This window comes from Cryptomeria japonica, chromosome 8 (genome assembly GCF_030272615.1).
Source record: "Cryptomeria japonica chromosome 8, Sugi_1.0, whole genome shotgun sequence".
Classification (NCBI taxonomy): Eukaryota; Viridiplantae; Streptophyta; class Pinopsida; order Cupressales; family Cupressaceae; genus Cryptomeria; species Cryptomeria japonica.
In genome coordinates, this window is record NC_081412.1 from 20,877,880 (window position 1) to 20,905,120 (window position 27,241).

The 27,241-nt window shown below is 37.0% G+C and overlaps 1 protein-coding gene across 1 annotated transcript in view; it reads left to right on the top strand.

Moving 5' to 3' along the window:
* The first annotated feature begins 1,362 nt into the window (after positions 1-1,362).
* Positions 1,363-27,241, top strand: part of LOC131067683 (coronatine-insensitive protein homolog 1b) — a 48,585-nt gene continuing 22,706 nt past the window's right edge. The window contains exons 1-2 of the mRNA XM_058002801.2: positions 1,363-2,251; positions 22,623-23,115. Of these exons, the coding sequence (XP_057858784.1) occupies positions 1,764-2,251; positions 22,623-23,115 (981 nt within the window). The 5' untranslated portion in view covers positions 1,363-1,763. The remainder of the gene's footprint in view (positions 2,252-22,622; positions 23,116-27,241) is intronic.

The following is a 27,241-nucleotide window of genomic DNA, read 5'->3' on the forward strand; positions in this document are numbered from 1 at the left end:
TATTTAATGAAAGCAAAAAAACTAATGAAGATCAAGAACAAGAACAAGAAATGATAAATTACTTGTCGATCACCTTGGGATCTTTTTTTTTCCTATTCTATATAAGATTGAATCAAACTTTTAAGGACAACTATGAATTTGTTATGTATCTATCACTCATTTTTTTGTGATCTATAGGTTGCTTTTCTTAATTTTGTTTAATGTATATTTGCTTTATCTATATATTTTTGATGTGTGGCCAAGATCAATCCTTATCCATCCATAGAATAATTGAAAATTACAATATTTAGTCATGAATGTGCCCCACTAGATACTTATGCAAAACTAGATATTTTTTTGCACACCACTTGAAGTGTGTAAAGTGAATAACAATCAATAATTTAGCTCTTAAGTCATCATATGATTAGAATGACTGATGCATCAAAGCCAAGAAAATATCAACATATTGCACTAATTCATATTCAAGAGATCATTGGAGGAAGGGCAGAGTAGACCATGGGAAGAAGGACAAGGTAGGAACTTGGTCTCATTAGATTTTAAAATTTTGAATTCAGGTAGAATAATTTTACAACTAATCCCAAGAGCAAAAAAAGGCTAATAGGAGAAAATATAACTAAAAGTGTAATTTTCAAGCAGATATGATAAGTGTACGAAAGTGTGTGGACATGTAAAAGAAAACTGCCTATTAGCCATTTGTCAATATATATCTATATTTCAACACTCCCATTTGTCACTATCTCTATATGTCAACACTCCTCTTAATATAAAGATAAAACTAAATTAAAAAAAAAAATGTAAATATACAAATTTCATGAATAAGAAAATAAAAAAATACAAATTTATAACTTACTTAAAAATATTTTATTATAAAAAATAAAAAATAAAAATAAAAAATAAAAATTCATAGCTCACTTAAAATCCAAAAAAAACCAGAATCTAACTCATCAACTCACTCCAAACTCCAATAATTTCGTCATAAATATTTTAAATACAAAAGTGGAATACAGAAGCATTAAAAATAGATTCCATCACTCACTCCAAATTCCAATGGTTTGCCAGTACATATTTTATTCAAATGGAAATAGTTTAATATAAAACAGGTATCTACAGTTACGGTTTAATCGTTAATTAAAGCGTTAACTCTAACTACATTAACCGCAGTTAACGATAGATATTTAAGCGAAACACATTGCGACGACAATTCCGGAATATGTCTGGAGACGCAAAATGGAAAATGGATCATAACGGAAAAAAAGAAGAATGGGTCCCACTTCTTATCCAGCCTGGTCCAAGGACGGTGTAGATTTATTCCAAATACCTTGGGTTAAAACTTTGTGCCTGCAGTGGCGGGTTTCGAACCGCAGACGTCGCCAGATAGCGGTTTTCGATTTGGCGAGAGTAGAAAGAATGAAACAGCCTGGTTTTGTAAGAGACCGGTGGGCGACTTCAGAAATACATTGAATATAGTTTTACTGTTTATGGAAGTACGGCGATCTACGAGGATAGAAATAGCAATGAAATGAATACAGTGGAAGCCAAGCAGCCAAGATAGGTAGTATGAAAGGGAGGGAGTATAATTGGATGCTGAGAAGCAACTAAAAGGAGTATAGATTCTACCGGGTTCCGAATCAGAGACCGGTGGAGGCAGAGGAGTATAGATTCTACTGAGTTTCGAATTAGAGACCTGTGGAGGCAGTGGCTTTTTTATAAGTTCAATCACAGAGGAAAGTTCAGGAAGAAAATCAAGAAGCGAGGGTTCACGTATGGGGAGCTACAGGCTGGTGAAACTTATGGCGGAGGATATAATTTCAGAGGAGGCGCTAGAGTGCGTGATGAGCTATGTGGATGACCCGAGGGATCGAAGCGTTGTGTCACAGGTCTGCAAGAAATGGTTCGCGATCGACGCACTCACCAGAAAGCATGTGACTGTGGCCTTCTGCTACACGATCCGGCCCTGCGATTTGACACGGAGATTCAAGCGGCTGGAGTCCCTGAAGCTCAAAGGCAAGCCAAGAGCCGCTATGTTTAATCTTATCCTTGAGGATTGGGGGGGTTACGCCAGGCCGTGGATTGACGAGATCTCTACTTCGTGTCAATGCTTAAAGCGGCTTCATCTGAGGCGCATGGTTGTTAAAGATGAAGATCTGGCGGTGCTCATGAGAAGCCACGGTCATATGCTGCAGGCCGTTAAGCTCGAAAAGTGCTCTGGCTTTTCCACCCTTGGACTGCTTGCGATTGCCCGGGCTTGCAGGTAGAAAGTCTTAAACCTGCTCGTCAATCTTGAACTGATTTTTTCAGCGTGCTTTTGTTGCCTGGTGTGACTTTCCACTAATTGTTACGTTGTGTTTAATTTGAGAAATCGGAAAGTTAGTGCCATGTGGAAGGCCAAGATATTTTGTCCATTTTTATAGGGGTCGATTTGTATGCAGAGATTTGGGCAATTTTTCCTCCTGTACTTACTATTTAAGGTTAACATCTTTTTCACTTTAAGGCACTTTGCTTAAGACTTTTTGTATAATGTTCGACATCTATTTTTTGAAAAATGTTTATAGCAGAAGAGGGGGCCTCCAGGGAACTCATGAATCAACAATCTCATCTATTCTTTTTTCTTTAGAGTGTTTTGTTGAATTAAAATTTAGTTAATATTAAGTAAAATTCAATGAAGTTCTTGAAAAATAATAAAGGTAGTGCATATGGAATGCCAACTCTTCAAATCTGGATATTTTGCCCATTTTTCACTTGAAGGCACATTGCTTAAGACTTGTTGTATAATGTTTGACAATTATTTTAAAAGATGTTTATAGCAGAAGAGAGGGACTCCAGGGAAACTAATGAATCAAAAATCTCATCTATTCTTTTTTCTGCAGAGTGTTTTCTTGAATTAAAAGTTAGTTAAGATTAAGTAAAATTCAATGAAGTTCTTGAGAATAATAAAGGTAGTGCATCGGGATATTATGCCCATTTTTTTAGCCGTATATACTTTAACATTGATACGATTTTACTCAAAGCCAATTTGCTTATTATTTTTGGCATCAATTCTTTAATTTTTTTAAAGTTAAATGGGGGTCTCTGGATAAAAAAGATTACACGGTTGTATGCACACAAACTTGTGACAATCTGGAATTTTCTTTTTCTTCTTTAAAACGTTTTCTTGAATTAAAAGTTAGCTATATTAATTGAAGTTTAATGAAATTTTTGAAAATAGTAAAGGTAGTGCATGTGAAAAGCCAACTCTTCAACTCTTGATGTTACCCATTTTTCTGCCGTGTAGACAGATAAAAAGTGATTACACAGTTTTACGCACACAAATATGCGACAGTCTTGAATTAAAAGTTAGTTATACTAAGTGAGATTTAATGAAATTCTTGAAAATAGGAAAGGTAATGCATGTGGAAGGCCATCTCTTTAAAGCTTGATAGTTCTATGGGGCACGCAACTTCTTTAAAATGTTCACTGCGGAATAATAAAAAATCATTATACAGATATAATGATTTTTGTTTGTTCTCTGAAGTGTTTTCTTGAATTAAAAATTAGTTATATCAAGTGAAATTTGATGAAATTCTTGAAAATAAGGAGGGTAGGCTAGTTATCTTAAGTAAAATTCAACGAAAATTTGGGAGCAAGAAGAATGGATCACTGATAGGCTGGAATGGCTTTAAGTACAAATCGCGTGAGGATGAGCCCTCCAGCAGATGCTAGAGTTTTCAACTCGACTTTTTTGTCATTTATTTTACTAATTGATCCATTCCATAATTCAGCTTTAGCTTTGCCTTTGAATAGAGGAGTGCCCAAGGAGGAGTGTCCAAGTACTTGTTCGGAAGAAAGGCTTTTTCACAGCCCAAGAGCCTTTCTATATAGCCCTTTGTGGGGGTGTGGTGCGGGTGCAGCGGCGGTGGGGGAGGAAGAGCGAGGGGAATTCCCCTTGGCTTCTGACCATCCCGGGGGCAAATCCCTGTCCTGGAAACAATCTGTTTTTTGGGGAGGAGCGTTCCTGCGAAACAATGCAATTTATCCCTTAAATTTTCCCCTTAGCAATAGTTCTCCCTGCTTTAATGATGAAGAGAAAGGGAGAAACTTAGAAAGAGGTTCTCCTTGATGGATAACCGTAGATGCCTGTAAAAATCCTTTAGGTATTCTGTGTTTTAATATAGAAAATGTTGGGGGTAGAGAAGCATGGATTCTTCCACGTCCTCAAGTTAGCAGAAGGTCAAATTTATCCATAACTCTGTCCAAGAAGATCCTATTCACCTGATAATAGGCCTTTGAAATATATGAAAGGCTTTTTCTCACTAGTAGATAAAAAAATGAGTTATTTCATGGATGATAGTGATGCCATCTATACGATGTACCTTCCTTCTTTGAAATCTCCGATAGCTTTTATTCGATTGGTAATGGCTTTGGATATAGCGTTATAAATGGTATTTGCATTTGCGAGATCAGATACACAAGATTGATTTTTATTCGATTGGCAATGGCTTTGAATGAATGAATGCTTTGGATATGGTATTGCAGAGTGAAATAGGTCTAAATTTCTCCAAGATGAGAGCATCTTGGGACTTACGGATTAGAGCAATGAATGTAGTGTTGAAAGCTTTGGTAATCTTTTGAGAAAATATAGACTATTTAACTACAGTGACTAGCTTCCCGTTATCTAGATCCCTAAAAACACTCAAACAACCTTTCAGGGAAACTATTTGGGCTAGGAGAATTGTCTGCTTTAAGTTCGATTAAGACTGATATAACTTCTTCTCTAACTCCATGATATATCACTTGGTTTTGAGATTATGAGACCAACCAGGTATAAGCCAGACATTTCTATCGGTGGTTAGAAAACATAGTACTTGTGAAAAGCTTCATGCCTGCAACCTTTTATAGCATTTAAGAAACCTTGCTTATCGTGATTCAACTTTAAATGTGCAGGCCGTACCTATTTAGTTTTTTACACGTGGAAATACAAATTACACATACTTTGTTGTAGTTGAAATAAAATTATTGTGGCCAAAAACCATAAAATTCGGCAGACACCCTTCCTCCCAACATCAGAATTCTGCAGCATCCCATTCAACCGTGCCCTTCTCCTCAACAGCAATGGAGAACTGAGCAGCTTCACCACCTGCAGAAGGATTTAGTGATGGAAAACGAACGCCATGGAAGAGCTCCTCCTGTTTCTGAAACCTATGTACTTAGTCACCATAGAAAATGGGGATTGTATGATCTCTGGAACCTCAAGGTGACCCTTGTTGTGGGTCATCATGTGGCCCATCAGCACCTTGTCAATATCAACAAAGTTCTCCCATAGAACCATCATTCCTCTCCTCATCTTCTTCACTTCCTCATTTTCCACAACAGCGCCTGCCAAAGGCTTTTCGATCAGGATTTGAGAGCTCCCACCCACAACTTGGACTTAAGCCTTAACTTCCAGCACTGTTTCTGAGGGCAGAATTGATATACCATCAAAATGTCCTGACAGCAGCATACAAAGCAGCCAAAACCTATGAGACACCTCCAGGATAATCACTATCAATTTAAAGACAAATTCTTCCCTCATGAAATCTTTGGAGCACAACTGGTCTTTCAACCCTATACAATCCTTGCCAAGAACAGACATCACAAACCCTAATGCAGCTGTGTCGTTGCAATTGGAAATGGTGCCCTTCCTCAAAAGGGTTCCGGGTCCTGTAGGAACTCCACCTCGCAGACATTGCGCCAACTAGTCAACACCCAAGCCAATGCAACACACATAGAGCATACTGAAAGACCATCCAACAAACAACGATCGCCAATGTAGGACAATTGACCAAAGCCACCTCACATCTAGATTAATCTCCCACGTTCAGCTTATTAATGCAATACTTCAGCTCGCACAAGAGAGATTAAAACACCCTCACACGGTCATTAACAACATAAATTAAAAAATCATGCCCTACCATTATAAGACATGACCCTAAGGTTGAAGGAAAGGAAAAATTAAAAACTTATGGGGGCTTTAATGCTACAAAAGAATCCAATCTACCCCTAGAGGATGGAAAATGACTACAAAGCGTGAACAAGGGATCGTGATTGACTCCATAAATGGCCAAAAGATCAGCAGCTGCATTAGCTGTGCTGCTGCTCTCCTCCAATGCTGGAAGATGACATTTTTGAACTTTCTGCATAAAGCTATTGCATCTTTTGGATGCCGCCTCAGTTGCCAATTGGGACAAGATCCGGAGTTTAATAACCACCAAGAAATCTTCTTTGGCAACCAAGTTTTGCACCCCAATTGATGAGGGTAAAGCCAATCCCAACAAAAGTCTTTCCCATTTTGCTTAATTATTGGTTTGAACACCCAAAAAATTAGATTAGACTTAAACGAAGCCCCCATCTTTTCGAATAATGAAACCAACACTTCCATTATTTGGATGACCACAAGAAGCTCCATCAAAGTTCAATTTCACAAAACTTTTCCTCTACACGAGTGGAACAAGAGACACTTTTATTACTTGCAGAGTTTGCAGCTCGTAACTCATTAATGTGGGAAAACATAACTCTATTAACAATCGTCTTCTCATTTGATTAATCTCGAAAGCATATTTTTGATTAGGCAAATACACAAGATACCATCCACAACTCTCATATAGTTATCTTAGAAAGGCTTGTCATCATCTGAGAGGAAAACGAAAAAATATATTTTTGTCAAATTTGGAACTTTCTTTTCTCAATTTTGTGGTTTGCCATATATATATTGTAGCGTAAAAATTAGGATTCATCAAAACATAAGATATATCAATCAAAAACACAAAACATGATAACATAATCATAAGAATACTCAATGCAAATGAACCTAATTCCAAAGCACATTCAATAGAGGTATGGAAACAAAGCATTCAAAAGTAAAATTATGCAAACCATATGCTTCTTCCATGCGGCTCCATTGTTGTTCTTTCCTCTTCAATAGTTTTGTGGATCTCACCTACAAGTGCTCACACAATTTGAAAGCAAAAAGGCTCAAGAGTACTAGAAACGAAGGTTCGGTAAAAATTCGAGATTCATGAAGGATTTGATTGAAGAAAACATCCAATTTATAGAAGAATTGGATAAATGAGCCAATTAGTATGAAAGAGATTTGAATAGAAATTCAAATCAATAATAGCATATCTATGACAAATTGCTATGCAAGGCTTATGACAGATTTTATGACAAATTGCTATGACATTTTATGACAAATTCTATGACACATTTCTATGTCAAGAATTTTATGACAATTTTGGACAAATTCTATGACACATTTCTATGTCAAGACAAAACTCTATGACAAATTGCTATGTCAAGAGTATGACGCATGAAGCACACAAATAGGGAGAACTAGAGACAAGATAATTAGGTGGAATTTGAATTAGAAAATTAGAAAATAGGTGGAAATTAGGAATTAATGAAAATAGGAAATTAGAAATTAGTGAATTAATCAATAATTTTTCATTTATTAATTAATTCACTCACAAAGAGGAATAATTAGCCAATTAAATGAATATTTAATTGTAATGAGAAAACTTAGGATTAATAAATAATTTAGTAATCCTAAAGGAAGAAATGGCAAATTAGGTTAAATGAATAAATCATAAAACCCTAGAAGACGAATTAGAAGTGCGAGGATGAAAATTAGGTCTATAATTGACTTGATCATGATTTGATTTGATAAATGACCAATGCAACAAAATGATTTGATTGATAGATGCGCCAATTGACGAGGAACAATGACAAATTGATCCAAATTGACATAATTGAGACAGATAACGATCGATGACAAATCGGTTGAAAAATGACAAAATTGACAAAATAGATTGCAAGATGACAAGATTAGACATGACCACGATCGATGACAAATCGATCGCAAGATGACAAGATTGAAGGATTGATGATAAATCGACAAGATTGATAAACCGATCGCCAACTGATAAGATTGAAAATAGGACAAAACCCTAATTAGGATTGACGATGTCCAAAATGATAAGATTGATGATAAAATTGATAAGATTGACAGAAGGACAACGATCGCAAGATTGACAGGATTGATAAGAGGACAAAACCCTAATTAGGATTGATGATGTCCAAATTGATGCGAAATTAGCACGCACATTGATGCAATAAGATAAAATCGATCAAAATCATGACTAGATTATGTTGTCGACAAGACCAAATTTGAGGACGAGGTGACTGAAGAACTGTAGAAGAATGACTCGATGTTCGCAAATGATAAAAACCAAGTGCGTAACATAGGAGAAATGTTAATGTGACGCAAAAACCTAAAATGAGGCAATGCGCAAATGTTAAAGTATGACTTCGCAAGCGTTGACCATTTTTGGGTGTCTACATATATATATATATATATATATAGATGTACATATATATGTACATACATACATACATATGTACATACATACATACGTACATATGTACATACATACATACGTACATATGTATGTATATATGTACATACGTACACACATGTATGTACATATGTACGTATATATGTGTGCATATGTACATATATACGTACACATATACATATATATCTATAATTGATATATATATGAATGGTGTGTTTTGAACATCTCTAAAAGGATTTAGTTTTCATGAAGTCTTTTTTGAAAAAGAGGCTAATGCATGAACTAAAAAATGGGTACATTGTAAGCTTTGAAAAAGTCCATTAATCAATATCTCATTGAGCTGCTCCTAGCCGCTTTACTTGAATAGTGGTTTTCCCATCAATTAATATCTTTAGGTTGACTACTTTTTCTTGTTGGTGTAAACACCCAAGAACAACAATCTGCAAACACAACCACCTTCACAATACATGAGAGAAGCAACAAGGCTATTTCACCAATAAGCAAATAATTGTATTTGAGATGCATTAAAATGTACAAACACCCTCTAAATAGTAGAGGTGTGATGAGGTAGAGATAAACGATATCCAACTAACAACTACAAATATTAAATGCACTATGCAAGAATTAAATACCATGCAACTAATATTTGATAAAGTATCATGTCGGCTACCTTAGTAAAAATTAAGCTTATGTAAATGATATAAAACCACATTTACTCCAACATTTCTAAGGTGTTGTCACTGCACTCTTGGTCCTTTTCTAGTGGGCGGGTGGTGGTCACTATTTTGCTTTGAGTAAGTGGTATGAAGTGGTGGGTTTGTTGGGGCCCTACCCCTATAATTGGGGGTTTGTTGTTGTTATGCAGCAAACTATAGCCCTACCCCTATCTTAGTAGGGATGTGGGGGTTTGCCAATGTATGTTAGGCAGCCGGGTGTTTGGGCTTTCTTGGGAGAGCTTGAATAAGAAGGATAGAAGCATTTATTGCCTTGTCTATAGCCCTACCTCTCTATTGGTGAGGGGTTAATCCTTCATTTGGGAGGTTCCTCCTTGGGTGGGTTGACTTGCCTTTGCTTCGTTGGGTGGAGCCAACTTGGTATGCCTCTTGAAACAAGCGTTTACTTTGCTTGACATCTGTTATAATAGAAGGGAAGTGCTCTTTCTTTGTTAAGTTTTGTACTTTGTGGTAGGGGTGTGTTCATTTAGCTTGGGGTTGAGGTTCCCTCTCTTTACCCAATATTTAAAGGTTGCCTGCTTTGTGCAAGGGAGTAGGGGTGTTGCTCACTTCATTGGTTTCTTTGTGTAAGGGTTGGTGTGTTTGCTTGGTTGGAGGTAGGTTTTTTGCTTGCTTTGCTCATCTTTGCAAAAGCGAGCTCGTTTTGCTTGTTGCTCCTCCTCTCTCAATAGTTGGGGATGGAAGAGCTTTGCTTTGAGTGGCTTCACTTCGCGTCCTCTATAATAGGGCCTTTTTGTACCTATGCTTGTATCTCTGCTTTGCTGCATTGTGCTACATTGTTTACCTACCTATATAATTTGGGGTGGGTGTTAACAAGAAAGTATGGAGTTTGGGCATTAAGGTCTGAGCAAAATGAAAAAAATTATTTAACCAAAAGGTTGCAGCCCTCCCTTGCAAAATGAATTATGGAAGCCTTAAATGGCTACTCACTTTATCAACAAGTGAAAGATATCTAAACCTGCCAGTGATCCATCATATGCCTTCTGTGAATGTCTAGCTTTTTATTCTCCTTACTTCTGCAATTTATTGTAGTGAAATTTAAGTTTTTTGTGTTTTCCTTATCTTTTTTTGACTTATTTGTAATTGTTGTTTGGCATTTATTGTGGATAGACAAATTGGCATTTGTAGGTTGTATGTTTTCTTGGTCCTTCTTTACATGGGCAAGGATATTGCCTAAGCCCAAGTCTACGTAAGGTTTTCTGTGTATGTATATTGATCATTTAATTTAACTAGAAGACCTTCAAACTGAATGGAGATCCATTTTTGAGTGCAAATTTGTTTTACCAGCTCCCTTAATCTAGTTCAACATGGTTGCTCCTATTTGATTCATTTAGAAGCGCTTGTATGTTGGAAAAGGAGTGTGGACACCTTGTGTGATAATATAATTGAACTCTCTCTACAAACCCATGTTAGAGTGCAAATTTGTTTTACCAACATCATTAACTGGTTCAACATAGTTGGTTCTATGTTCAATTCATTTATAAGCTTTTGTATGTTGGAAAAGGAGTGTTGTAATGATGTTGGGTTGTACACCTTGTTTTTTAACATCAAATGTTGTTATATGTTGTGCTTCTCATGGAATGGGACATCTTGCTTGGGTTTTGATTAGTTTTTCCTATTTAATGTTATGTTTAACACTGCAATTGCAAATATTATGGGGGTCACATAAAGACAAGCAAAGGGACAAGGCATTGGAAGGTGAAAGGTCACCTTGGGTGTTTGAGTCATGTAGGAGAAACAAAACCACTTGGTAAGCCTTGGAATGTGAAGAGCCCTTTGGGTATGTGAAGAGTGACACTTGGGTGCCACATTGGGGGGATCGATAGTTTGCGGTTTTAAAAACCATTGTTGGTTTCTTGTTTCCCTCTTGTCTATGTATAGAGTGTTTGTTGTTTATAACTAGGGATTTGTAGGGTTTGGATTGACCCCAAGTCTAGGCCCAGCCCTATTTCTCCCACGCTATCTTCAAACACTCATGCCTTAATAAATTTGGCGCCAAAACCTAAAGGAGGCCAACTTGAAATAAAGGTTAGAAGTGCATATAAATAAAGAACATTTCTCAAGCCATAATCACCAATTCAATCTCAAGCAAACAGCGAATTTAGCTCTGCTGCTAAGGTGCGAAATTTCAAGGAAGGGTGCGAAACTTTCCAGACTTGTGCGAAATTGTCCAAGAGGACATAGCGTATTTTGATGCAGTTTTGAAGCATGCAAAGGGACAGATCTGATATGTGAAGATCAGATTTAAGCTAAGTATTTGTACTCTTATGATTTAGAGGAGAATATACAATCTGACCTGTGGGTCTTTCATGCTGGGTTTTTCCTTCTTGGAGGTTTTCCCAGGGTAATGCCTGTTTGTCTACTGTTTTTATTTCTGATTTTACTAAATATTGGCTTATTAAATATGGCAAATCTGATTACAATCTAGGACATAATCAAATATATAAATCTGATTAACATACCTAGGGTATAAAATTACATGGTATCAGAGCTAAGGTGTCACTAACTTCTGATTTAGCAAATCAGTTGTTGCATATAGCTGTTATTTGTTTTCAGATTAAAAATGTTAGGTTTGAAGGCTGAAGATAGACTTGAGGGAGCCATTGATTTTGCTGCTTGGAAAGTTCGTATTCTATTGATCCTTGAAGAGAATGATCTACTGAAATTTGTAGAAGAAGAAAGGCTGTCTCCTCCAGAAGATGCTGAAGAGCTGAAACTGTTCAAGAAAGATTCCCTCAAGGCTAGAAGGATCATAATTGAGTCTGTCAAGAATCATCTTGTCACTGTCATATCAAAGTTTGTATTTGCCAGAGAAATGATCAAACACTTGGAAGGGATGTATGAAGTCAACAATCTTAGTAGGGCTCTTGCTCTAAGACAGTAGCTTCTTCACATGAAAATGAAAGAAGAAGACTCAATCATAGCCTACTTCATGAAGATCAATGAACTAAAGGACAAGCTAAGCACTCTTGATTGCCAAATCTCAGATAAAGATCTTGTGATGATTGCATTAAATGGTCTACCTGATGAATGGGAACCATTCATTCGTAGCATTGGTGGAAGAGCCAATCGTCCCAACTTTGAGCGTCTTCAATCTGATTGCATCGAAGAGGGATCTCGAATTGAGGTAAGAGGAAAACTCAAGAACTCTCTCAAAGATAATCATGTTCTCTTAACTAAATCTAGGAAAGGTGGTCATTGGAAGAAAGAGAAGAGAAGCAAAGATTTTAGATCCTCCTCATATGATCCAAGGAAAAAGTCAAGAGATTCCTCTCACATTCGTTGCTTCAGATGTGATAAGTATGGTCACTATGCCAAAGATTGTCAGAATGACCCAAAGGAAAGGGAAGCCAATTTAAATGAAGTTGCCGACCAAAGTGAAGATTACCTTCTTATCTCTGCTCTATCCAGCAATGTTCCTACAGACAACAATACGTGGATACTTGACAGTGGTGCCTCCAAACACATCTCAGGATTTCGTGAGCATCTCTCAGATCTGATTGGAAAGGACACCAATCTTCATGTAGTAATCGGTGATGATGCTCGATACTCGGTAAAAGGTTCTGGCACTACCTCTTTAAAACTAGATTCTGGTATCTCCTTACAACTCTGTGATATTCTCTTTGTACTTAGTATTAAAAGAAATCTTATTTCCATTTCTGCCTTAGAAGATAAGGGTTTACAAATAGCATTTTCTGAAGGGAAAGTACTCACTTGGCCTAAGAAATCTAATTTCAAATCTGCTTGTATTATTGGAAATAGATGTGATAGTTTATATAAGCTTGCAGCTAATCCAATTAAAGCTCTCATTCATGAGACCCCTGAATCATGCGAGCTATGGCATAGAAGATTGGGTCATCTTCACTTTCAAGCCCTTCCCACTCTTGGTAAAATGGTCAAAGGTATGCCTAAACTCAGTTTATCTCATGATGATGCTTGTAAAGGTTGTGTAATGGGTAAGAATGTAAAGAATCCTTTTCATAAAAGTGATAGTAGGGCTAAAGAAAGGTTAGAGCTTATTCATTCAGATTTATGTGGTCCTATGTCTGTAGCATCTCCTAGCGGTTTCCTATATTATGTTATCTTCATAGATGATTTCTCTAGGAAAACATGGATCTATTTTCTTAAATCTAAAGAGTCTGAAGAAGTCCTAAATAGATTTAAAGAATTCAAAGCCTTAGTTGAAAATACTACAAGAAATCGAATTAAATGTTTGAGGTCTGACAATGGGGGTGAATACACCTCAAGTAGTTTCTATGACTTTTGTGTTAACGCAGGAATTAAGAGGGAGTTCTGCGTTCCCTACAATCCTCAGCAAAATGGAGTTGCTGAAAGAAAGAACTTGACCATTGTTGAAGTTGCAAGAGCCATGATCCATGATCAAGACTTGCAACCTTTTCTATGGGCAGAAGCATCCAAAGCCACAGTTTATATTCAGAATAGATGTCCTCATCGCGTCCTAAAGGATGTGACACCTGAAGAAGCCTTTTCAGGAATCAAACCTGACATCAGTCACCTAAGGATATTCGGAAGCCCTGTGTATGTTCATGTGCCTAAAGAAAAACGAACCAAGTTGGATCCATCTGGAAAGAAAGGCATCCTAGTAGGATACAACAAATCTTCCAAAGCCTTCAGGATTTACATTCCAGGTCAAAGGTATGTTGAGGTAAGTAGAGATGTAACTTTTGAAGAAGATATTGCTTTCAAAAGATCTAAAGGTTCATTAACCAACAATAATGATATGGTGATTGAAAATCAAGATTCAATAGTTGATGCTAACCCTGAGTTACAGGAGGAGTCTATTGACCTTCCAGATCAGGAAGTTCAGAATGACCCATCAGAACCCATGCACTCTATCGATATACCTCAGGATATTGTGGTCTGCAAGAAGAGACCACTTTGGGTTAGAAACACGATTCAAGATGCTGAAGGGTTTGCTTCTCCCAGAGGAACCTTTAGAAATAGCAAGAGTTTCCAAAATCACGCCAACTACATTTCTGTGATGTGCAATATAATTGAGTTTGAACCTCACAATATTGAAGAAGCTATGTCCCATCATGCTTGGAAATTAGCCATGGATGAAGAGTATGGGTCTATCATCAAGAATGATGTCTGGGACATTGTATCCAGACTCGAAGGTAAGTCTGTTGTTTCCTCTAAATGGTTGTTTAAAATTAAACATAATGCTGATGGTAGTATTGAAAAATATAAAGCTAGGTTTGTAGCACGTGGTTTTGCTCAAAAGGAAGGAATAGATTATGAAGAAACCTTTGCCCCTGTTGTTAGATATACTTCTATTAGATCTATAATAGCTATTGCTGCAGCCAAAGGTTGGGAGCTGCATCAAATGGACGTTAAGACAACCTTCCTTAACGGTGTCATTGAGAAGGAAGTCTATATTCAGCAACCAGAAGGTTATGTAATCCATAAAAGAGATTCTCATGTTTGCAGGTTGAAGAAAGCCTTATATGGGCTCAAACAGGCTCCTTGTGCTTGGTATGAAAGAATTGATAAGTACTTACTAAGTTTAGGATTTTCCAAGAATGATGCTGATGCTAACATTTACTTGAAAGCTTACAATGATATGTTTATTTTAGTTTTGTATGTGGATGACTTATTTCTCATTGGTGAAAGTAAATTAATCATAAGATGTAAAAAGGAATTAGCCTCAGAATTTGAAATGAAGGACTTAGGTCTAATGCATTACTTCCTAAGGTTAGAAGTATGGCAAAGAGCTGATGAAATTTTTCTAAGTCAAGGAAAATATACTATTGATATTTTGAAAAGATTTAGAATGTTAGATTGTAAACCTATGCATACCCCTATGGAATCTAACTTAAAGAAGTTAAGTGTTTCTGCAGCTGATTCTGATTTTGCAGATCCCTCTGAGTACAGGCAGTTGATTGGCTCCCTGATGTACCTAGTCAATACAAGGCCAGATATCTGCTATGCTGTGAATGTTCTCAGCCAGTTCATGAGCTTACCTAAACTTGTTCACCTGGTTGCTGCCAAGCACATTCTAAGAGACCTGCGTGGCACGATTGGTTATGGGCTGAAGTATTCACTTAATACCTCAATCCTCTTGGAAGGCTACTCAGATTCAGATTGGGCAGGAAGTGTCAAGGACAGGAAAAGTACTTTAGGTATCTGCTTCAACTTGGGCTCTGCAATGATCTCTTGGGCATGTAGAAAGCAATCTTCGGTAGCATTAAGCACTGCAGAAGCTGAGTACATTGCCGCATCTGTTGCATCCAGAGAAGCAGTGTGGCTTCGTAAGCTACTTGTTGGATTATTTGGTCAAGCTAGTGATCCCACCACCATTCATTGTGATAATCAAAGTTGTATAAAGATGTCAGTAAATCCTGTATTCCATGATCGATCCAAACATGTGGAAACTCACTATCATTTTATTCGGGACATGGTGCAAAGAGGTGCCATTCATCTAAAGTACATTAGCACAGATGAACAGATTGCAGACATCCTTACCAAACCTTTATCCAAAGTGAAGTTCGAATACTTCAGAGACAGGCTTGGTGTTTGTTGTGACCATTTCACACATCGCCCCATTGCAAATGGGGACCCCTGCTTTTTTGCTTTTTAGGGTTTGTTTTCTAGGTCTTCTAGGGTTTTGTCTGTTAGCCTTTGCGTTTTGAGTATCGCCAAGGGGATCACCTGGATAGCAGGTTCTGCTTGAGTTAGGTCAAGTTGGTAAGTGATGAAGTCTAGAATGTCCCGATCCTGAAATTTGACTAAGTCTAGAAACTGAAAAACCTCCAAAAACTAGATTTTGCAATATAACTCCTGGAGGTCTGAAACCACTCTCAAACATCCTGAAAGTATATATGGAATATAACTTAAAGTATAAGAACTTATACTTAAATGTTATATTCCATAAAATTATCCTGACGGAAAGTTCAAAAAGTCAAATTTCGCTCCTGACCCTTGCTGAGGATCTAGAGCGAATTTCGCTCCTGACCCTCTCAAGAGGTCCAAAGCGAATCTTGCCCCTAACCCTTGTTGAGGGTCCAAGGCGAAAATCAACCTAGGACTCATTTCTAGCCTTATTGGACCAAATTTTGACTTACAAGGCATTTTGTTTGGACTTTGGAGTTGATTGAAAACCTTGAAGAAAATGATGAATTTTGGCCAAGATTAGGAATTTCGCTCCTGACCCTTACTGAGGGTCTAGAGCGAAATTCATTATGGACTTCATTTGCCACCTCGCTTGAATTTGAAATCTTGTTCCTAGCCTTGAAAATGATCTTACCTCGCCTTGTGAAGTGGTTTGAAACTAAAAGATTGAGCAATTTAGCCTAGATTGTAAATTTCGCTCCTGACCCTTGCTGAGGGTCCAGGGCGAAAATGTTGTTCAAGTTTATTTCTCGCTAATTTTGGCTAACTTGTTTTGTGCAGGGTTTCCGGGAGAGAAGATTGGACGTTACTGGATGCATTTGAAAGTTTGAAAGTTTGAAAAATAGTGCAAATTTTGATGACAATAGGGAAAATCGCTCTTGACCCTCTCCAAGGGTCCAAGGCGAAATTTCCAAGAGTTCTCACTTCCCTTGTATTTCGAGATGGTATTTTTGTTTCCAAGACTCAAAAGGGAGTGAAGAATGATATTCTATGCCGTGAGGGTAATTTGAAGTTGAAGTGATCAAGAATTTGTGCAAAAAGACTCAAAATCGCTCCTGACCCTCACTGAAGGCCCAGGGCAAAATTTGCAAAACCAACAACTTCCCTTCAAGATTGCGCTAAGGCAAGGTTGTGCTAAGGTGGAGAGGTCCTCCAAAACGTGATGAACAAGGATTTACCTCCAAAACATGATGATCCTAGCCTAAATTGCAAAAGTTGCTCCTGACCCTCACTGAAGGCCCAGAGCGAAAATCTTTGAAGCCCCTATTTTGCATTGCAAAAGCAAATCAAGCATGCATGGAACGAGTAAAGGAGATCATTGCTTACCCCACAAGGAGAATTGACAATTAAAAGATGAAGGATTAAGAGCAAAATTGAAAAATCACTCCTGACCCTCTCTGAGGGTCTAGGGCGAAAAAGTCCTAATAGTACTTTCCTCCTAGAGATCAAATGAAATCAAACTCAAAACTCCAGTTAAAAATGCCATTTAAATGTCTAGATGAAGTTTTGGGCGAAAAAAGGGAGGTATGCAAGGTCTAGATTGAAAAATCGCTCCTGACCCTCACCAAGGGTCCAGGGCGAAATTGGTGATATCCTTCATTTTTACATTGTTTGAGCGTTGATATTCTTAAAATTCACCAAATTTGCTCAATTCGAAGCCTTTGGAAGATTAAATCAAATTCACATTAAATTAAAGGCATTTCAATTTAATAAATTAATTTTGTACCTTGAAATAATCAAAATAAACATCTTAGAGGTATTAAAATTAATTTAAATAATTAAAAGATTAAAGATTGAGCGCACAAGGCATTATTTTGTCTTTATTTATCAAGTCGGCCTTCTTCTTGGTGGTTTTTTATTTTATTTTAAGGCTTAATTGCTAGGTCGGCCTCAACAAGAATCAAGGTAAGCGCTCTATATAATGGGAGAAGTTCTTTAGCAAATTCAAATCATTCTTGCATTATCTCTCATGCGAACTTGAAGAGCATATTTTGAGGAGCGAAATCCAAAAGATTGAAGGTGAAATTAAGCAAGTTTGAAGGTGAATTTCCAGATTTTGGAGAAGCTAGTGGAAGGTGAAGCTCTTTTGAAGGCTAAAGGAGGCGTACTTCATCCAAGGGAGGACTATAAATCTTGCCCAACAAAATCCGGTCTTCTTCCTTCATTTTTCAAGGTTTTGTAGTTAAGTACTCAAGGGAAGAATTACTTTTTTGAAGATCTCATTCAAGACTTATTGTGATCCCATTGCAATTTTGTAAAATCTAAGTCTTGAAAATCCAATTTCCATTCATGATTAATTTGAAAATGTATAATTCTTGATTTATCATGACTTTTTTCAAATTAATATCTTAAGTTTTACCTTTGAAAGGTCTTAAATTTCATGCTTTGAGGTTTGATGCTCAAAAGACTAACTTCAATATTTTGTGTAGGCATCAAATGGAGATCCCGGAGTTGGAAGATCAAGCAAGGATAAGGGCGACCTCCTCCAGTCTAGCATCGACAAGGACGGCCTTCTTCGGTCAAGCATCATCAGGAATAACTTCTTCCAATCCAGCATTCCAAGGTGAGGTACATCATCATCTTGCACATCAAAGACAAAATAAGTCAGAGCAAGGGTTCGTTGAAGAAGCAGATAGTTTCAGAAGAGTCAATTAAAGCTAGCTTCTCAACATCATCGATTTGGATATCAACCAAGTGTCAGACGAGGTGGCATCCTAGTCATCACTCCTCTCCTCTAGTCGGGTTGGTCCACCTCAGCGTGTCTAGATTCAATGTACCTAACTCATGGAAGGTGGCACAAACTTCGATGTACCTACCCTAGCTATCCATTGGTCGAATTTTTCAGAGAAGACATGTGTCCAATTAATACAATTTTATCATTGGTCAAGCATTAAATGTTATGTAATGGTTGTAACAAACCCTAATTAGGGTTTTCATTGTTGAATCTTGGCCATTGATCTCAAATTCATCTGAGCCATCGAATTGTATTAAGGGCACTATATAAGCCCCGACTCTTCATTTGTAAAGGCTAATATATAAGAATAGAAAGGAGTTAGCAAATAGAGAGTAGTTAGAAGGTGATTAGCTAGTTGATAGAATAGCAATTAGAGTAGAGTAGAGGGAGAAGGCAAAGATTGTTGCCAAGATGTTGTTGTAAAAGACTTGTAAAACTTCATTGAAGAAATGGTGAAATTTATGGGTCGATTCGACAATTAGCATGGTCTCTATACTTCTCATATTTGATTTCATGTTATTAGATGAGTGGAAGAAATGTGCTTGATTGATGGTGAAATTCGTATATCCATACTACTAGCAGTTTGTTGATTGCAGACTTGTCTTGTGTAGTCAACTGGAATCATTCAGCTTAAGCTTAACTTCAATTGTCGCTTCTTCATTGATATGCATCAGCCTGATGGTGTCTATGCCTGTAGTGATGATTTGAACATCATAAAGCTTTCCTTCAAAGATCGCACTAACCTTGTGGAGATGGTTCTGGGATGTCAAAACAAGACTTAGTTAGAATTTCATCAAAGATCATTCATTGCTCTTACATTCTTAGTGTTAGGATTAGATCCTTTCCTCGCCCTCGTCTTTTTTCTTTTTTTTTAAAATCTAAGGCAGTAAAAACCTGTGTTCCAGCAATATTCAAAGCAAATCAGACGTTCGGTCATCAAGTGTAAGTCCCCTTGTGATTCCAGCAAATCACATCATACCACTGGTGCTTATCCACACGTAGAGATCCTACAACAAAGAACGTTGAAGTCACCCTGATTGATCCTTTTTGCGATATTTTCAGCATTCAGAGGCTTTATTCAAGAGAGGATAAGGTACCCTTTAGGTATTTAATTTTGTGTTTGGCTGTGTACAAAATACACGTCAACAGTGTTGTGGAAAACGGGACCCTGATTGAGAGGGAGCTGCAATCTCAGTGACTCTATTTGCAGCGCTGTGAATCATCCTTTGCTTGTGTGCAAGAATGAATTATGTCCAATCTATGCTTGTGTGCTAGATGGATGATTGTAATTATGTAAAGACCCACTCGTGTATTACACTTTCTATGCTTGTGTGCTAGAACCATCCTATGCTTGTGTGCTAGGTGGAAGATGTAATTCTATGCTTGTGTGCTAGATCCATTCTATGCTTGTGTGCTAGATGGAACTCTAAAGGCTCAGATTATGTATTCTCCTCTTCCCTAATTAAGAGGGAGTGTTGTTTATAACTAGGGATTTATAGGGTTCGGATTGCCTTAAGGCAACATCCGAACCCTTTAGGTCTGGGCCCTAAAGGGTAACGTGACCCCAAGTCTAGGCCCAGCCCTATTTCTCCCACGCTATCTTCAAACACTCGCGCCTTAATAAATTTGGCGCCAAAACCCAAAGGAGGCCGACTTAAAATAAAGGTTACAAGTGCATATAAATAAAGAACATTTCTCAAGCCATAATCACCAATTCAATCTCAAGCAAACAGCGAATTTAGCTCTGCTGCTAAGGTGCGAAATTTCAAGGAAGGGTGCGAAATTGTCCAAGAGGACATAGTGTATTTTGATGCAGTTTTGAAGCATGCAAAGGGACAGATCTGATATGTGAAGATCAGATTTAAGCTAAGTATTTGTACTTATGATTTAGAGGAGAATATACAATCTGACTTGTGGGTCTTTCATGCTGGGTTTTTCCTCCTTGGAGGTTTTCCCAGGGTATGCCTGTTTGTCTACTGTTTTTATTTCTGATTTTACTGAATATTGCCTTATTAAATACGGCAAATCTGATTACAATCTAGGGCATAATCAAATATATAAATCTGATTAACATACCTAGGGTATAAAATTACAGTGTTTGGGTTAGTGGTTTGGTGAGACACAAGTAGGTTGGAATTTGCATATTGTTCTCATTATCTCATAGGAGTCATAGAAGGCATGACAATGGATGTATGGTTATATGGTGTTGTGATAGGTTTCCAGATGTAGTTGGATTGATCATAGGAAGAAGATCAACGAATAGAGTGCATTGAGAAGTGGTTCTCTGAATGTGTACATTGTTGGATTTGACGAGGCGAAGAAATTGTTTGAGCACAAGTGAAATTCTCTATATGTTGTAATCTTGTTCTTTAGATAATATGGGAGTAGGGTCTTGTTTCTCGCTATGTTTTTTTGTTCAAAATGATTTCCTAGAATAAATTTGTTTTCAATTGTGTACGCTTTGACTAGTCATTCTGTTCTGTTAGTTTTGAATTCTTTGATTTGTTCAACACAGTTTTCTTGAGATTATTATTAGCTTTACATTTCATATCTGAGTTTAGTTTCTTGTTGTTTGGGATGAGGGCATGATCTTTGTTTGAGTGGAAGCTTTTCATAGGCAAATACTTTTTTCTTTTGTGTGCAGGGAAATGGTGAGCTTGTTGTGAGGAAATCTGTTGGTTGGAGATGGATGTATTAGATAGAGGACAAATGTGGGGGTCTTTAGGTATTGAGGATTGAACGGTTCAGTATGTTGTCATGATATGCTCTGGATCACATGTAGTTGCAGATTTGTGCAAAAACATGATTAATAGTGAGTTTGCTGGTTTTAGATAAACATATTTGGTGGAAGGGCCATGAGGTTATTGAAGATGAGCAACTATTTGTTTTTTGCTTTTGTTTGACTTTTCTGCAATGTATACAGTCAGTGGGAAAATATTGGAAAAGGTGTGTTATAAACCTTGCATAATGACATTGTAATATTGTTGGTGTTATGGAGGTGGGTTGTACATCTTTTGTAATAACAGTAAATGTTGCTGTAAGTTTTGGTTCTCATGGAATGAGACGCCATACTTAGGTTTAGGTTAATTTCTCCTATGTATTGTTGTATGTGGCATTGGAATTGCAAATACTATGGGCTTCACATAAAGACAAGCAAAGGAACAAGCATCAGAAGTTGGAAGGTCACCTTGGGTGTTTAGGTCATGCAGGACAAGGAAAACCACATGGGAAGCCTTGGAATGTGAAGAGACCTTGGGGAATATTGAAAGACCCATGGAGTATGAGAAGAATGATTCGTTGGGGTATGTGAAGAGTCACAATTGGGCACCACATTGGGAGGATTCATGGTTTGTGGTTTTGAAAACCATGGTTGGTTTCTTGTCTCTCTCTCTCTCCCGTCTATGTATAGAGTGCTTGGGTTAGCAGTTTGTTGTGACACAAGCAGGTTGAAAGTTGCATATTCTTGTGATAGGATCTAAAGAAAGCATGACAATGAATGTATCATTACATGGGGTTTTAACTTTTAACAGGTTTCTAGATAATGTTGGATTGGTCATCAGAAGGAGAACTCATAGAGTGCGTTGAGAAGTAGTTCTTTGAAGGTGCATGTTGTCACATTTGAAATATTCTGTATATTGTAAGCTTGTTCATTAGATAATTACAGTGGTATTGTGTTTCTTGTTTGTATTTATCCCAAATGGGTTCCCAGGGTAAATCCAATGTTTCAATGTGTATGCTTTGTTGTCTTTCTGTTGTGCTAGTTTTGGAATCTGTAACCCTATTCAACACAGTTCTTCTCTTAATGTTATCAATAATTTCATAACATTGTAAGTGGTCTGAGCTTGGCATAAACATGTAGTTTAATATTATATCGTAAAATGACCTCTTTCAATGCACATACTAAGAAAAATAAGACAAATAAAAACAGCAGAATTTTTATGTTTAGATGTTTCTCTGTTCTCCACCCTTCCTGAAATCATCTTTCTTTCCCAGAGTTGTTTCAAATCTGATTTTTGTTCTTATTTTTACATTTTGTGGTAGAGGCTTTCATCAAGTTGAGCAATTTGCTGGTCTTCTGTGTCTCATGGCATTTTTTTATGGTTTTCAAACCTACTTTAATATGTTTGTTTAATTGGTGATTTTGTGCTTGTGCAGATCTCTTAAGGTGCTCCTTCTAGAGGAAAGTTTGATAAAAGATGAAGGTGGGGAATGGCTGCATGAGCTTGCTTTACGGAACTCTTCATTGGAAGTGCTGAATTTCTATCTCACAGGATTAGAAAGTACTGATTTGAGCGATCTTGAGTTACTAGCCACAAATTGTCGATCGCTAACCTCCTTAAGGGTAAATGAATGTGATATTTTGGATTTAAGAGGTGTTCTGGAGAAAGCTACAGAATTGGAAGAATTTGGTGGTGGTTCATTTTGTAGTAGCGATGAGAATGCAGCAGAGGAAAATAAATATGAAAATGTTAGATTTCCTACCAAGTTAATATCACTTCTGGGGCTAACTTACATGAGCGAGACTGAGCTGCCTTGTATACTTCCACGTGCTTGTAACCTGAAGAAATTGGATTTACAGTTTACATTCTTGAGCACAGAAAATCATTGCGAGTTAATTCGCATGTGTACCAATCTTGAAATTCTAGAGGTATGTTCCTGAATCATATCACTGTTTCTATGATCTGTGACTTGCTGTTATGTGTTTTAATTACGATTTCAATGTTTTCATCCAAGTATTATATGCCCAAGAATATTTTTCTTAAAGTCAGAATATCTCAGAACTGAACAAAAAGATATGTAGAAATTAGCATTCAGCATTTCCATGCCAAAGAAAAGCCTTCCCAGAAATTATCGAAAACTGGCTCCTCTTCTGAATGCTCTATTTTCGGCTGGCCAAGGATAGTGTGGTTTGTAGCCTAAAGGGTATAAAGTGAAATCATTGGTGATAAAAAATTAAAACCCAGAGAGTGAAATCACTCAAGGTTGAAAGTTGCATCTACTCCCTTCCGAGGAAAAACCTAGCAAAGTGGCATGATAAAACAAAACCCGACACTTAAGTATGATTTTCATATTTTCATTGAAAACATCATTATTTCTCTTTGAGGGATCTGAAATTGTCGTTATGAAAAGTTGTCATTTCCTGCTTTGTGCCAGTCCCTGCAATCTCTTAGATTTGCAAGCCCAAGCTGAAATTGTATGTCAAAAGATGGGATATACATTATTTTTTACTCTTTTAATATGCCTTTCCAAAGGGAATAAGCAACATGTCAGACAAAACCTTAATAATTGATTGTAGTTCTCCAGTATTCTCAATTTGTAAACACAAGCTGAAAGTGTATGTCAGAAAGTGGGATATAACATTGTTATCTTTATTCTAGTATGCCTTACCAAAGGGCATTTTGTTCTATAATCAAACACAATATAGCATAAAATATTGACTCTCTAATTGCCCAACCAATCTGGGAAAACCAATTCAGGATCATTAGAACTTCAGACTGTTGACCATTATTGGTATAAGGGTAGCTTTTAAAGAACAAGTCCACAATTAAGGGTTTGCATTAATAGAAGCCTTGAAACAATTTGAGTGGAAGTAAGGAATTTTATCTTAATTATATTCATTTTGACATATGGCTAGATTAGAATATAAAACTTTTGTGACAATAGAACACGTGACTCACACAATATAAATGAATGGAAAAGAAGTTTTGTATTATTAATTATGATATATTCCATACCACTAGAGACTTTCTTAAGGAGTTAGCCTGTTTGACAAATGCATAAACAGTAGCTCCTTAACAAGCTAATAACTGGCTTATATCACAGGCTTACAAGAGACAACTATTACTATTACATGAGAGTTGAGATGTATAATGATCAACATGAAATGGCACCTTACAGTCTTACACTCGAAATATAGCATAATACGAGTCTTTCACATTTACAAACTTTAGTTTGCCTGATATATATTTTCATCTGTCTATTTGGCCCTGATTTCCTTTCTGATATCTTATTGGTTTCTAAGAAGGCAGGAGATAAATTCTCAAAGCTTATTACTTTTTCACTGTACAGAGAGCTTGTTTGCTTGAAATTTATCCTGCTTGAAAAATGTTAAAAAAGTAGCTAGCAACTCCCTTCACCTGTTGAAGATATTGTTTAAGGTTTAAAATATTATTTATCACTATAATGAGCTTGCAATTAATTGTACAGGGGTCATTATGAGCAATTGGATATAGAACTTTCATAGGAAGAAACCTTGAGAGCTGGTTTAATTTGATGTAATAAATATCTAAACTTCAGCAAATTTTGTTTTTCAGTGTTAAAGATCTTATTCAATTTTTGTAATACTTGTTTCCTGCACTAAATTATAGAATGTTTCTCAGTGGAAATCTACTTAGTCAGGAATGTTCTCGAGGTTAACGACTAATTTTACTAATTGACTTGTAGTTTTGAACTGACATTGACAACTAATCAAACACACACTGACATGTTAGCAAAAGGTGCCCCTTATGTTGCATATAGGGAGAGGTGTTAAAAGATCAAAATCGCACCTCCCATTCCTTCTAGGAACCATCAGCTGGGGCCTATGATGGGGATTAACTCCAGTTTGACCAGAATTAAGTCTCAATCTGTTATACCAGGGACACTTGAAATGCATAACACGGTGCCTATAAAAAGAGAACCACCTTTTAAAACATCTATTTGAAACTTAATCGAAATACCTTCTTCTGTGGTTCTTAAGCTGACTGCTATATCTGATAAATTAGATACAGGAAGTAACAATAAAAATGACAATGCATACCAGATACAGGAGTAAAATATATCTTTATTTGCACATGAAATTATTACAGAGAAGAAGACCAGAAATTATTACAGTTGATCCTGCTACATCTTACTACCTTCCTTAACAATACACAATATGAAGGACCTGACAGTTGCCAAGAGGAACACAATTGTCAACCAACCAACGCTTATAATTACCTGAGAGTGACAAGAAACTTAATACAAACAATTAATACATTGTCGGATAACCAATTATCAAACATAACAATAGACATTGTACGCTAACTACATCATCCTCCCAAAAGAAAAAGTCATCTTCTAGACAACAAGTAAAAATCAAGTAATATTTGAGAAGACTAATGACAAGAGTGTAGACAATGACTTGTATTTTGTTAACTCACACTTGAACTGCACTTGAAAAATTAAAGATGATGGAGGTTTGGAGGCAATGCTCCTAGCAGGGTGAAGGGGTAGCGCTGCCCCTTGTTGGGGTAGGGCTTATAATTACCTGAGAGACAAAAAACTTAATACAAACAATTAATACATTGTCCGATAACCAATTAACAAACATAACAATAGACATTGTACGTTAACTACATCATCCTCCCAAAAGAAAGTGTCATCTTCTAGACAACAAGTAAAAATCAAGTAATATTTGAGAAGACTAATGACAAGAGTGTAGACAATGACTTGTATTTTGTTAACTCACACTTGAACTGCACTTGAAAAATTAAAGATGATGGAGGTTTGGAGGCAATGCTCCTAGCAGGGTGAAGGGGTAGCGCTGCCCCTTGTGGGGGTAGGGCTTATAATTACCTGAGAGTGACAAAAAATTAAATTCAAACAATTAATACATTGTTGGATAACCAATTATCAAACATAACAATAGAAATTGTACGCTAACTACATCATCCTCCCAAAAGAAAAAGTCATCTTCTAGACAACAAGTAAAAATCAAGTAATATTTGAGAAGACTAATGACAAGAGTGTAGACAATGACTTGTATTTTGTTAACTCACACTTGAACTGCACTTGAAAAATTAAAGATGATGGAGGTTTGGAGGCAATGCTCCTAGCAGGGTGAAGGGGTAGTGCTGCCCCTTGTGGGGGTAGGGCTTATAATTACTTGAGAGTGACAAAAAATTAAATTCAAACAATTAATACATTGTCGGATAACCAATTATCAAACATAACAATAGACATTGTACGCTAACTACATCATCCTCCCAAAAGAAAAAGTCATCTTCTAGACAACAAGTAAAAATCAAGTAATATTTGAGAAAACTAATGACAAGAGTGTAGACGATGACTTGTATTTTGTTAACTCACACTTGAACTGCACTTGAAAAATTAAAGATGATGGAGGTCTGGAGGCAATGCTCCTAGCAGGGTGAAGGGGTAGCGCTGCCCCTTGTGGGGGTAGGGCTCCCAGCAGGTACGAGGGGCAGTGTCCTAGGTGTGCTCCTTGTCGCGATATAGGGTGGGGTTGATGGGCTCGCAGAGCCCGTGCCACCAAGACCAAATTAAGACATTCAGAACCACAGAGAACTCCATGGTGCAAATGATTTTTGTGATTTTTTAAGATGCGAAAAACAATGCTGATGAGAACAAAAAATAGCAATATTGGAATGTTTAGCCAACATATGCGACATATGAAAATCAGTTATAGAAAATTCACTTCGTCATGCTTAATGAAATCCACCAAGAATGTGCCATGGCTAAGAATGTTGTATGCAGTCAAACCATATGATGTTGCAGTGATGGCAAAGCCATACAGGTGGAGTTTATAGTTGCTACACTTTTCGTGTGGGTACAATGTGATGTCGTTGCACAACAAAGAAAAGATGTCGTACGAAACAAAGATGCCAAGCAGCTATACGAAGGAAGATTATTGCACGTCGTACCAAGATGGGGTCGTGATGTTGTGCGGTACTAAGAGAAAGTCATATGGTGTATAGAAGGAACCATATGAGAGGAGCAATGATAGTGCCAAG